The sequence below is a fragment of the Phodopus roborovskii genome, unplaced genomic scaffold (genome assembly GCF_943737965.1).
Source record: "Phodopus roborovskii unplaced genomic scaffold, PHOROB, whole genome shotgun sequence".
In the NCBI taxonomy this organism is placed as follows: Eukaryota; Metazoa; Chordata; class Mammalia; order Rodentia; family Cricetidae; genus Phodopus; species Phodopus roborovskii.
In genome coordinates this window covers 4,849,998-4,864,079 of record NW_026126525.1, presented here as the reverse complement: position 1 = coordinate 4,864,079, position 14,082 = coordinate 4,849,998, and the positions used below count along the sequence as shown (strand labels likewise).

Genomic DNA, 14,082 nt, shown 5'->3' with positions numbered 1-14,082 from the left:
AGAACATGCATTTTTGAATCTTGCTGTACTACTTATAGTCTATGTGCTTAATCTATTTGTCTCTGCCTTAGTATCTACAATGATGAAAAGAAAGTGTCAATGGTCAGGGCTAACACAGTGTTTGGAAGTAAATAAATAAATATACATGAGGAGAAAGAGAATGGAAATGCCCTTTGGACATTATTAATCAACTTGGCACATGGTAAGTTCCCAGTGTCAACTCTTATTGGACACTCTGCTGAGTAAACAGACAAAGTACTCAATCATCATCAAGTTGTAACTTCTCTGAGAACATGAGTGGAATCAGAACAAGGAGAAGGCAGATGTGGCACATCTGGGTTCCACAAAATAAACGGTACTTAAACACCAGTTCCTTCATTTTGTATTTCTTTGGGAAAAAGGATTTCAAAATTTGACTATTAGATGTGATAGCTTTAATCTTGAGATATGTTTTTGTTTATCGGAATCACTTGTTCCTTTTTTAACATTTAAATATTTAAATTGCTTCTGTAATAGAAGTAACAGAAAGAAAACAGGATTGAGGCTGGCCTCTTACAGGGTAAAACCCCTCACCTTTAATCCAAGAAGAAAACCTGGAAAATTAATTGGTGAATAGGTAATGAATCAGGATAGTTCAGTGTGGTTGTGGGAGGCACACTTGATTTTGTTTGCTCTTTCTATTTGTAGTGCTGGAGACTGAATTCAGGGCCCAGACATGCTGGCTACGCACTCTACCCTTAGCTACCGTCTCAGCCTGAGGATAGCATCTTCTTTTTCTTTTGTTTCTTTGAGATAGGGTTTCTCTGTATAACCTTGCTGTCCTGGAACTCACTCTGTAAACAAAGGTTGGCCTCAAACTCAGGAGCCTCTGTCTCCCAAGTGCTGGGATTAAAGATGTGTGCCACCACTGCCTGGAGGAGGAGAGCATTTTCAACAGGGTTGATCAATAAAATTATCCTGAAGGAAATGAGTAGAAAAAGCACTTTCCCAGCCAAACATATACCCAGCTCTACATACACATGAATCTATGTTGCAGAAGTTATATCCCATATAGCTTCGAGAACCAAGGATAAGTTACTTACATGGCATGCACACAGCCTGAAAACTCCCAACATAATTTGGTCCAAGTTCATAAATAGCAGTGACACTAGAAGGCGGAAGAACTTCCTCTAGAAAATGAGTTGGCCCCAGGCGCCAAACCAATGAAGCAAGGTGGCGCTGTGCAGGTGGGGTGCCGATGTAGGCGTAGACGGTGCTCAGCACCGGGGGGTTTGCAGAGCCCGAACCCCCAGGAGTGCTGTGAACATAGTGCAGCTGTGAAGAAGACATATGGGAGACATGAAGAAAGAAAGCCCTTCGAGCAGGAGTAACTACTTTATTGTGTGTACTTTCATTAACTCGAGGCCACACAGATTTACAGGCATGCAAAACCAAGTGGAGAAACACAAGAGTCTAGGGTCTGAACTTGCTGAACTCAATGCAGCACTCTGAAATCTGTCATCGAATTATACATAGAAATGGTAACAATTAAATGTAGGGATATTATCGCTTACTGCCTGTGGTCTAATTATCAAATTAATCGTGTTTTCCCTGAAAATATAGTGTTCACAGTTCTACGATGAAACCACTTTTAATGTGAATCTAATTAAAATTACTGATTAAAAATATCCTAATATTTAAAAAAAATAAAATCTATAATTTATATGCACATCTATTATCTCAACACAAGATAGGCATGGTTGATAGACATTCTTAGAGCTGAAAATGCTTTTGTTTACTGATGAGACATCTTAATTGTAAACCAACTCATTTTAAATAAATATATATTTCGGTAGGGCATAAGAGATGAAGAATTGAGGTGCTGCCCGTAAAGGCAGCTTTGGGACATTTTCACTAATTTGCTTTTTCATAACATCAGTCAACTTCAGATCACATCTAATATTGGCCCTGGCTTGGTCACAAGGATGCTGGTGAAGACCCACATGTACATACTAGCCCCTGACTACTCACAACATATGTGCATATATGTATGTGTGTATATGTATGTATATATATATATGTGTGTGTGTGTGTATGTACAATGATGTTGTGTACCCCTCAATTCTAAGAGCTGAGAACATTTCGATTTTCAATAATGCCAGTCTCTAGTAAGAGAGCCTAGAGACTCATTTCAAATGTGTACACAAAGAAATCAATGAATACTGCAATGGAAAGTGTTAGCATTTACCTAATTGCATAGAATGTCACAATAAAACATCATTACCATCGGGAAGGAAATAATTTTAAAAAGCTGCTGTTTTCACACAAAAAGACCAATTGACTTTCATTATATATCAAATACTACCAATATAAAATGGACACTGTCTCACACAAGTTAAGGAATTTTAAACTCATTGAGTTCTACTGACAGTAAGGACAGCCTGGATGGAAACGATCAGACCACGTCAGCCTGCCTGGATTAGAAGTGCTTCAGAGAGATTTTCCAGAGTTTGGAACACCTGTGCAAACTTTGCTACTTGCAAACATTTTATGAATGACTCTGGCACTCAGGAAGTTTTAGATTCTGGAGTGTTTAGCAATATTCAACTTTGACTAATATTCAGAAAAGTAATTCTTTCTTTATTCCTTCTTCCCAATTGTTTCTGGATACTAGAGTATAATATTCTTGAGTAAGGCTTACATCCTCATTATTCAACAAAGAAAGCTGGGGCATGGCTCAAAAAAAAAAAAAAAAAAAAAAAAAAAAAAAATGGCATGCTAGCACTGGAGAGGCGGAGAAGGAAGGAAGGCTGGTGCTAATCTAGTCATTCAGTGAGCTCTAAGGTCAGAGAGGAACTCTGTCTCAAAATAGAGTAGTGAGCAATAGAGGAAAACACCAATATTAACCCTGGCCTCCACATAGGCACAGGCATAGGCACACGCATGCGCGCACGCACGCACACACACACACACACACACACACACACACACCACTGTCCTCTCTTTTTGAGAACAGCTGTGCTTCCTGGTGCAGAACGCTTACCTTTACGGTGTTGACAAGCTGCCCATCAATGTAGAGGGCTGCGGTGCTGTTCTTCAGCATGCCTTTGCTCATCAGCAGAACCAGATGGTGCCACTGGCCTTCCACTATCAGCTCTCCACATCGAAAGCGGGCGCAGCACGGGAGAATCTCATAGAAAGAGGATTCTTCACTGAAATCATCAACTAATACAGGAGGAAAGAGTCAGAGCGCTTGCCCGCACGGTCCCTGTTCTGCAATCTGCATGTTACATCAGCATCTTTAGATAGTCTGTTCTTGACTCAAAGGAAGGCGTGCAGCTCATCCCATGAACCTATTGCTGGTCTGTGATCATCCTGCCAAGAACCTCAGGATGGTGGCTACAGGAAGGAGATGCTCCAGGGCACCGTGTGGAAAGCAGATCTTGCTTCCTAGGAGAACCTGGTCTCTTCTCTCAGCTTCCCAAACTCTGCCAGCTTCCCCAACTCTAGATAGTTTCCCCAACTCTGCCAGCCTCCCCAACTCTATCGGCTTTCCCAACTCTGCCAGTCTCCCCAAGTCTGCTGGCTTCCCCAGCTCTACGCTCTACATAAGTAGCTCTAGCCACGCTGTGCTGAGAAACAGCAGGTTACTCGTATGTAAACATTAAGATTACAGGACAGTGAGATTTTTTTTTTCTTCTTTTCTTATCTTATGTCTTAAATTGAGATTGTAATTTAATTACAACAGTACTCCCTTCCCATTCTTCCTCCAACCCTCCCCAGCCCCAATTCCTTCCAGGTCCTTCCTATCTGTATTCCTAATAAATTATTCAGAATAAATTTTGATCAACTATAACAAAGAGAAACAAGGCATCTATATTAATTTCATTTTAATGTTCACCAAATTGAAAATTAATGTTCTGTCTTTTGTTTTGTTTGTTGGTGGTGGTGATGCCAGGATCAAATCCAGACCCTGACATGTGTTGGCATGTACTCTTCCCTGAGCTGTAACACATCCTACCCTTTTTCACTATTTGTAGTGGGGCAGACATCAGTGAGAGGGCTAAAGCCACATTTAAAAGGGGGCACAAAGGAGCTAACACAACCCACAGCCAGTCAACTTAAAGCAGACAAGGAAGACTATACAAGTAAATATGTTTGAAAGTCAAGTTCTAATCATATGCAAAAACTACAAACAAAATGCCAAGTTTTACTTTGGGCCTATAAAAATAGCTATTGCACTAAAACATCAGGCTTATCTTAGAGTAAAAATTTCTTGAAGGTCTCATGGTTCCTGGGGTGAAGTGGCCTTAAGCAAACAAAAAATTATGATTCTACCCCTCCCCCTCCAAGGGAGAACACTTTGGACTAAAGAACATTAATTTTGAAGGGAAAATGCAAGAGAAAACTGACTAGACAAAACTGGGAGGAAGGGTGGGCCTTGTGAAGTGACTGAAATCCCCACATTAGACCAGAAATGGTCTTAATGAGGAGGAAGCCGACAACCACATGCCGAGGGCAAATGTGGTGTGATAATAGTGTTTACTGTTATGCTGGCATCAGACTCAAGGAGGGCTTCTACTTCAGAAATACTTCCTCAGCCTTGATGATGAGAATTTTGAAATTAATTACACTGATACTCTGCTGTGGTAAGGCACCATGAAGGTACTAAGAAACCTCATAATTAAAAAGTTAACATGCATACATAGTCCATTAATATTTATTATCAGCCATATCAACCAAGGAAATTTTTTGTTAAAAGAGCAAAACTCAATGATTAAAACTTTTGTTTTTAATTTTCATATTTAGAACAAAGAAAACTGAGTAGTATGGGGCTTACATTTATAATGCAATTTCTCTCTTTTAGGAAGATCTTTATGGATGCCTTGAGTTTGAAGTTGTACTTCACACCAGAATCAGGTACTGTATGTAGGGATAATTAAGAGGTGCATGATCTATGAAGTTGTGTTGCTGTGCAGTGGTGTTGCTGTGTGTGGCACCGAGCTCAGTCAGACTCCATCACCACTTTGGCCAAGCAGAGCAACCATGAAGCGGCTGCCCAGCAGGATGCTGAGCCCTGGTACTCAAGATGCAGATGCGCCACACTCCAGCTCAGCCTCTGTTGTTTCATAATTCACTTTAGAAAGGGGCTTAAGCAGGGTGTGCTTACAACCAAAAGACATAGCATACATGTATGGAATTCTCAAAGTGTACACACACACACAAACACACACACCTTACAATTCACTGGTGAACAGGCAAGTATCCACATACCCTGTTCTACACTAGCCTAATGAAAGCTAGATAAGGATCATCACTTTGACCTTACGAACAGATATGAATTAAGACAAACTTTTCCCTTGTAGAATCATGAGAGCAAAGAGGTTGACACCAACCGTAATTTTGGAGTAGCTCCTCCTTTGTGGAAACAATTAAGGAGCGGTCTTTTGCAGACAGAACTATGGCAAGACACACATAATGCTGCTCGGATGAATTCGCTCGTCGCACAACGGTGAGGAGCCTGACAGGGTGGTTATGTGGAGGAGAACTGAAGTGTTCGATGCAAAACCAGCTGGAATAGCTCAGGCCAGAAGGAGGAGGGAAGAAACGCTCACCTGGGGTCAAAAGAGGAAGCAATGACAGGGCTTTGAGGCTCCCATCTGAGGCAGTAACTCAACAATAGGAACTATTAGCAAAAATATATGCGGAGAAAGGAATGACACTTACCGGAACCAATGCCACTGACCACGGCCCCATCAGTTAGACCTGTTGTGACAGCATTATTGGTGGGGGCATTATGGGGAGCCAAGCTGGGCAGAAACAGGCAGCTAGTTAAGAAAACACATCTGGGTTAGAGAGTTACTCCATTTTTGCACAATGGACATGCAAAACAAGTATGCAACCATAGCTGGAGGTTAGACAGTATGAAATATATCTGGGGCAACTAGAGCGCTCCCCACCTTTCACTGATGTAAGCCCATCAAATGATCTACTTTAAAACCTCTAAAAGTATCATGCAAAATCTAAATTACTTAAAATGATGGTTGAATTTGCAGGTGTAGAACAAACATGCAATCTTAAAACACTCGAGTAATTTCATTATCACAGAAAAAAAGAAATCTCCTTGTAATGATTCCTCATAATTCAGCAAGTGGGCATATGTATGCAGGCCCCGAGGCTGGTACACTGAACAGATGTGGAGATTCACTGTAGAGTCTTTCTTTATTGCTGCTTCTGTAACTGTAGCAGTCTTGGGATATTTAAAGTTATCATCTGATGTCACTGGTGTTGTTCTTTAGTTACAGTTATAAGAATTTATAAGAATAAAAGCTGGAGAAGGGGTGGGAGGTGGTGAGTGGTCCTGGGTGAGGGTCCCAAGTGAGTGGGTTCCCAAGGTAAGGGACCACGTGGGAGAACATAGCAGGTTCCATAGCAGGTGAGGGTGACTGAGGCAGAGGGAATAACACTCCAGGCAGATAGAGCTTAAATGAGGAGTTTATTTAGAAAGGAGAGTGAGGGAGAAGGGAAGAGACATAGAGGCACCGGAACAGAAGAGGAGGAGAGAGAGAGGGGAGAGAAGAAGGGGGGGGGGTAGCTGGTGGCCAACCGAAAGCAGGAGGGAGAGAGAGAGAGAGAGAGAGAGAGAGAGAGAGAGAGAGAGAGAGAGAGAGAGAGAGAGAGAGAGCACAAAAGAGAAAGCTTAACGTAAGTGGGCGGGGGTCTGACTTTTAAAGGGGTCATTTACACCTGCCTGCAGACTAGTACTCATGGAACCCTGGGCTGACCAGGGCAGGCCAGCATAATGCCTGAATCCTTACAATTGGTGTCACTGAGTAGTCACACAAATGACATTATCAATCATACAGTCATACGTTATCCTACATAAACTGGGGACAAGATGACAGAAGTCAATCAGAGATTTCCATCAAAGTTTACCATACTTATCACACCAGGAGTTGGCTAACTTTCTGGAAGGGGCCGGCAGCTTCCTTCTAAGATGACACGATTCTGCCACTCAGAGAGGACCCATGAATGAAAGAGCTCATTGTGACCCAGTAAAATGGCTTCATCCACAGTCACACTTGCAAAAACTTACTCAACCTGGAACTCAATTATGAACTCCATAATTATAGCAATGCAGCTAATATGGTGAATAATTCAGAAAGGTAACTGTAGAAGCAGCATGCTGACAACTAGAGTCACTTGAAAACATACAGCAAAGAATGTATCACAGCATATTTTAACCCAGTAGTTTAAATCAAATCTATTTGCAAAGATCTCAATGAGCCTCAAGAAGACAGTGCAAGGCCCCAACAGAGCAAGGCCCAGCTCCGTTGCAGTTTCCTTACCCAAATCCTTCAAGAGATGTGTCAAATTCAACAAATGCCGGAGTAACAGATGAGCCATGAAGTCTGATGTCGTGAGGGGTTGTCATGGAGACAAGACACTTTACCCTGGTCAAGGGCACAGTGCTTCCTTCTGCGGACTTCACCAGACTTTTGCTGATCCTGTAATGGTTATCTTCTTGTAGGCTGAAAACGTTGTCAGAACCCAGGCCTTCCAGAGAGGTGACCATGCTGCCTGCAAGGCAGTGGGAAAAACATGCTGAATTTTAAAGCGACTTTACCAGACTGAGTTATTTTCACACGCTACAATTTTCTTTCTTTATACCAAGGATGCTTGTTCAGTTTGTGATGTTTTATGTTCCCTTTCAGACTCAAAGAGCTTACTTTCCCTTTTAAACTTTCTTTCTTAAACTACCAAAGTAGCATGCACATGGCAGAAGCATCAGACACGGAGTGTTAAGAGGAACCATAAGTACATAAGTGCCCACAAACACCGCTCAAGCTCACCCCTGCAACGCAACTAAATCTTAGTTTAAGGGGTGTTATCTTATTTCACAATATTACTTCTTATCACTTCTCTTTGAAAGGAAAACAGTTTTATATCTTTTTCTAAAAGCACCATAACACAAAGAAATGGGGTCATCTCGAAGATGAACAGCAATACTCACTTCTGTCTTTCCCCATCTTTTATATCCTTAGATCTATCGGAATAAAACATAATCACAACAACACTAGGTTTAAGGATCCCCACATGTACATAAGTGGTGATAGCAGTTGTGTCTTCCCAGGGAACATCTCAAATGCAATAAAGGAAACATTCCCCAAGAAGATGAACCACACGGGTATCTTCAATGTGTCGGATGCTGGGTCAACCATAATAGTGTTTTAGTACTTGCTCAGGGAGTAACTACTTTTGTTTCTGTTTTAACAAAGAAAATTACAACTCAATTCTGAAGAACTGTGTGAAATACAAAAGCAAAAGTACATAAAGGGACGTGTATTAATTAATATTCTGCCTTCCCATGAAACCATGCTGGAACTCAAATGACCTTAAGTTTCCAGAACATAGCAGTAACAACAGTGGTGATGACAGGTAGCAGGAGACAATGGCTGAAGGTTGACGATCTGCCTTCAGAAGTCTAGGCTCAGACCTGCCTCTCAAAGCAGCCACTGTGGACTGGGAGGATGTACCTCAGGGATAGAGTCTGCCTAGCACAGGATTAATCAATCCCCAGGACATCAAAAACAAAAGGACAAACACGATCCACAAAGGTATTCACTCTAGCTTTCTAAGGGTCCTCTCTGCATGCTGCACTACTGGGGTCTACTTAACTGTCATTCTAAGTCCACCTCATCTGCTGTACCACCACAGCCAGCAGGAATCATAAAGTAAAAAATGCACAAAACCACAGAAGGAACCAAGGAAGGAAAGTTTAAAAACCAGTTACCCACAGGCTGGAATCCAGCGCAAGGGCTCCACTGAGCTACTTCCCACCGGGTTGGTGCCCATGACCCTGACAGACTGGTAGGCCCTAGCTGCATTCTCCTCACTCCCTGGGTCACTTTTCTTTCCTCCACTCAGAGTGACTTCTCCTTGGAGGCCACTTAGCTAATCTACCACAGCTGTCTAGGAGACTTCCTCCTGTCCTCCTCATTCCTCTGTTGACCCCATCCCACCTTCTCCGTGCTCACTGGAATTGATTGGTTCCTGTGATGACCCACAGGACACCTCCCTCTTGATGCAGGATTACTTTTCCACCAGAAGCCATCTGACTCCCCTTCCTTCTGCCCCTCTCAGAACCAATGTTATTTTTGTCGTGCGTTCTAATTGCCCATCCCTCAGTTGTGCTACAAATACACTGCGCCGTATAAGCAATCTAACCAATCACTCTCCAGTCCAGGCATTAAGGCTACTGGGGAGAGTGTGTCTCCTCTGAAATAGGGTGCTTCCTCTTCCACACCAGCAGCTGTATCCTTGCAATCCTTACCCATCACAGTGAGAGAACCTAAACTATTCTCTTGTGACACCGCTCAAACAGCAAAAAACTCTGCTGTGTCTAACACTTATCACAAGCACCCACCCTCCCACATATGGAGGAATTAACAAACAAACCAAGACAAAGAATGTCAAGATGCAGCTTACTTCTCATCTCCGGTTCAAAGCTCAGTGAACTTGGTTTGTGAACCCTGTACTGTTTCAGCTGCTTTTTGTCCCAGGCACCACAATTCAAAGGGCTCGCCAAACGCAAAAAACCCCTAAAGAAGAGAGAAGCAGAGTCAACTCCCCGACTGAGAACATCATACAACACACCACATTAAGGGGCTGAGGGGTGGGGCATAACGGAGTATAATGGAGTGGTTACAACACAAAAGACAGTTATCCCGATGCAATATGTGACACTGACTGCATATTATAATCACCATATGCCTGTAGATCTACTATGAATTTCCTACATACATTTTCCACAACTTAAAAAAGGTTCCGGAGTGTCCCACTGACATACATCACCCTCTACCCAAACAACATGGAAGTGTGTTCATATTCTTCACATTTATTCTGCTTTCTACACTCATTAAATGTCCAAATCATGGTAACCCAACCTCCTAAAATTCTCTCTAATTCCCTCCTTGCTCTCCAGTCCCCTGATATGACCCAGGCTAGCCATCCTGTTTTGCATTCTAGAAGCAGTCTTAATTACCTCCTGTGATTCCCACCTTATCCCAACACAATCCACTCACTACTTTCCTTCAAAATTCAAACCCACACTGCCACTGCCTCACTAGAGACTTCAATGGCTGTTCACTTCCGGTAGGCAGATGCCCCAACTACTCAAAAGGCTGCCATGGAACGCTACAAGTGACATGATGTCTACCTTCCAGTCCAACCTCGTTGTACCCACTTTCTTCCCATCCACAAATCCAACTAGGTCTTCATTTCACAGGAATGCTGTACGGCTGACTGGGTCATCACATCTGTCTTTCTCACTGCAAGAGCAGTCGCCCTGGATTTAATCTGATCGCCCTCCAGAGTCTACTTTTCAAATTGCCATCCCTTAGAAAGCCCGCTCTGTGCCACCCTCCCTAACAATTTTTGAGTAAGCTGCCCTTAAATAAATTCTGTAGCATTGTTATTACTGAATTTACTATGCAGTGTTATAATTTCCTGCCTAAGTAACTGTATTCCTTTGCTAGGCTGAACATTTTTTCAGAACAGGACCTTGTTGTGTAAGGTGGCATGCCACCTAATACAACACTGACATGTTTATATCAAGTATTTTTCTTAGCAGGAAGTTTGCAATGTACTTTCAAAATCACAAGTAGCATCTCGATCATGTTTTTGAAAAGCTTTTCAAGTTTCATGATAACAGTACTTCAACAGGACACAGGAATAATCACAGAGCAGCATGCAGTCTCACAACAAGAAACTGTAGGAACATTTGTAAAAAAGGAACAAAGTAATGTATTACTACATCTATTCAGCTATATGATTTCAAAGAAAACAGGAAAAAGTGTTTTTAAAAAGGGTCAATTTATATTAATTATATGTGTATGGGTACTATGCCTCTGTGTTTTGCTGTGCATCAAATGTGTGTGTGTGTGTGGTTTTGGATTCCCCAGACCTGGAGTTATAGGGGTTTTCTACGTCTCCATGTGTGTTCTAGGAATCAAACCAGAGTCTGGTGTATAAGCAACCAGTGCTCTTAATTGCTGAGCCATCTCACTAGCCCCAGGAGAAGTTTAAAAACTAACTGAATTTCACTTTTTAAAACACAGCATTTCCCTCTTGAATGAAAACATAAATTGTTCTTGAGCTAGAGATACAGCTCCATAGCAGAGTGCTTGTCTAGCATGCATGAGACCCTGGGTTGATTCTTAGCACTACTAACACACATATACACGCATGCGTGCGAGCGCACGCGCACACACACACACATACACACACACACACAAGCACACATATATACATTTTGAGTAGTATGTTCACACCATAGGAAATCATTTAACAATAAATAGGAAGGAGCTAACTAATAATATACATTAAAAACTTGCATGTATCTCAGGAGTATTAAAAATAAAAATTACCAACCTATAAATGTCACATATAGTGTATGTGCAAGCAAAACATTCTCAAAATGACAAAATTATAGTGCTGGAGAACAGAGTAGTGGTGTACAAAGGTCAGGATGGGGGAGATCAGAGCGTGCATGACACAAAGCAAACACCCCCCTGATTTATTTATTCAGTTATTTATTTGTTTGTTTATTTATTTTTTGGAGGCAAAGCATCACTATGGTGGCCCAGTCTGGCCTTAACTCACCATCCTCCCGTCCCAGACTCATAAGTGTTGGGAATGGAGTTGGGGCCACTTCTAAAGAGTTAGTTCATTTTGTCGTTTCTCCACATTTAACTTAATTAAGTTCATGAAAGAAAACTTTGTGTGTGTGGGGGGGGGGCGTGGCTGGGAATTGGACCTAAGACTTCATGCATGCCCAGCAAGCACTCTACCAGAGCTGCATCCTCAGGCTTCATTCACTTCTCCTTGTGTCACAGCACAGCACTAAGTACCCCAGGCTGTCACCTCCCACCCCCCACTTCCTGAATACCTGAGATTGCAGGCCTTCACCACAGGGTCAGAATAGTGCACAAGACCCCTCGCCTCAAATGCAAAGACTCCAAGAACTGCCTTTGCTAACAGATAAACATGAGAAAGAATGCACTAACCTCAGCACCATGGGCTCCAAGGCCTGGGAGGCTAGGCGCTCAAACATGCGTTGAAGAGGTGGGTGCAGTGAGTGGTCTTCGTCAGCCAGCGCAGCACTACACCGCTGCAGCAGCCGTGCATGAAGACCAGCTTCACACATGACCTGCTGGTTTCTCTCTGTGTGCACCAGCGATTGCAAAATATTGGCCACAGCAAGTTGCAGGTCCAAAGCATGCTAAAGTTCACAAAGAGATGCATGACACCAGGGCATTACTACTGACATAGGTGGCAGTTCTTTCTACAGGAAGTACCACTTGTAACATGAAGCTTTGTTTACTTGAAAATATACTTACATAAATGAAGGAATTAGCTCAAAGCAATACATGTAACAATTTAAGAATAAGGTCAATAGGTTGCTCATACTTGACTGAACTCTATTCTCACTAATATCTTTTGAACGACACAATTATGCAACAAACAATAGTTCCGTTTCAGTAGAAATAGGTGCAAAGCCTGCTTTTCTTTAAGACTGGGTATCGCTATACAGCCAGGAACTTAATATGCAGGCCAGGCTGGCCAAGAACTCAGAGACTGGCCGGCCTTTGCCTGTCACATGCTGGGATCAAAGCTGTGTGCCTCTATGTCTGGGGCATGATGTCATTTTCATGTTGGTAGACAACCAGCTGAAAGGAAGTTTGTCACTCACATTTGAGACCCTGCGGGACTCAGAAGCCATAAAATATCCTAGCAAAAACAATCAACCCAGTTATAAACAACCTTGACTTCTGTGAGTTACATGACAGAGCAGATGAACAGGCTCACTGTGGCACCTTTAGGCAGGTTTTCTTCTGTGTCTCCTCTTAACCAACCCCACCACCAGTCAGGATTTACAAGGGGAAACAATCATCTGGGTTCTCCTGGCAACAAATTAACTACATTCAAAAACATGGCTGATATCTAGAAAATGTGTCTCAAACAAGGGTTTCCTGTTGTGGATGTGAGGCTCAGCTACATTCCATTCTCTTACTGGTCCCTTAATTCTCAGGTAACGACCACACTTCCTTTTTGTTCACTAAATATGGAAAGAACTACAAGAACCCAGCTTACTTCTGGCTGTGTCACCGAGCCCACAGAGGCCAGGAGGTCCAGCATAGCCAACATGGCTCCAGGGTGGATGATGACAGCGTCAGAGCTCTGTAGAGGTGAACTTGTCACATCAAGCTTCAGGTCAGTGACACCTTTTGCAGGATACACAGGAGGAGTTGAAACACAATGAAATGCATGCCTACAAAAAAGTAAGGCTTGTTGAGAATCTGCTTAAAATCATAGTTCATTTTCCTCATCTCCTGTCATTTTTAACCATTAATAAGCAAGAACACTTGCAATTCAGCTGGTTACAAAAGACCTGATGAGTGAGACATTTTAAAAAATAAAAACAATGTATCATTGCCTAATTTATCAACTCTTGGCTCATACTGTCTGTACTGTCTACTGTCCCGTTTTATCATTAAACACTAGCACTTGCAGAAGGTATTTTTTAAAAAGCAGGTGAATGAGTGATTCATAACTCTAAGAAGACAACAGTTTGGCTAGTATCCGACTAAACTGAATCACCCAATAAGATTCTTTTGATACAACCTGTACGGTATTAATCTTCTCTTGACACAAGAGCGAGAGAATCATGAACTGACATGATGTAAGAGGTCTACTCTAACAGAAGCAACCGAGTGAGAGCAGGTTCAGCTGAGAACTCTGGCTGATCTGGAGCTACATTCACATGTTGTGTGTCTCTCCACATTCAGGCTTTATGAACTGAGGTGTCTTTTATACAACAAACTTCTATCTGGTGGACAGAAAAGCCACTCCCCGAATGTGCACATTCCCTCCACACAACGGTCTCCTTTTTCTACCTCTTACTATACTCATCAATTCATGAAAGTGCACGTTTCTGCAGTCCAGCACTCAGGAACAGGTGCTCTCATTCCAGTGGGTGGGTCTCAGCCTAATCTAAGGCAGAGCTCTGTCACTAAGAGCTGTGCTGTCCCAGCTTAGGGG

At 42.4% G+C, this 14,082-nt stretch overlaps 1 protein-coding gene across 5 annotated transcripts in view; it reads right to left on the bottom strand.

Annotated features, from left to right (window-relative positions):
- Positions 1 to 14,082, bottom strand: part of Wdfy3 (WD repeat and FYVE domain containing 3) — a 189,983-nt gene that overhangs the window by 78,692 nt on the left and 97,209 nt on the right. For all 5 annotated transcript variants that reach the window (XM_051198181.1, XM_051198184.1, XM_051198183.1 and 2 more), the window contains 8 exons: positions 13,135 to 13,312; positions 12,048 to 12,262; positions 9,469 to 9,581; positions 7,329 to 7,560; positions 5,707 to 5,807; positions 5,376 to 5,594; positions 3,023 to 3,204; positions 1,083 to 1,314 (listed from right to left, as the gene is read on the bottom strand). In XM_051198181.1, coding sequence (XP_051054138.1) covers positions 1,083 to 1,314; positions 3,023 to 3,204; positions 5,376 to 5,594; positions 5,707 to 5,807; positions 7,329 to 7,560; positions 9,469 to 9,581; positions 12,048 to 12,262; positions 13,135 to 13,312 — 1,472 coding nt within the window. The remainder of the gene's footprint in view (positions 1 to 1,082; positions 1,315 to 3,022; positions 3,205 to 5,375; positions 5,595 to 5,706; positions 5,808 to 7,328; positions 7,561 to 9,468; positions 9,582 to 12,047; positions 12,263 to 13,134; positions 13,313 to 14,082) is intronic.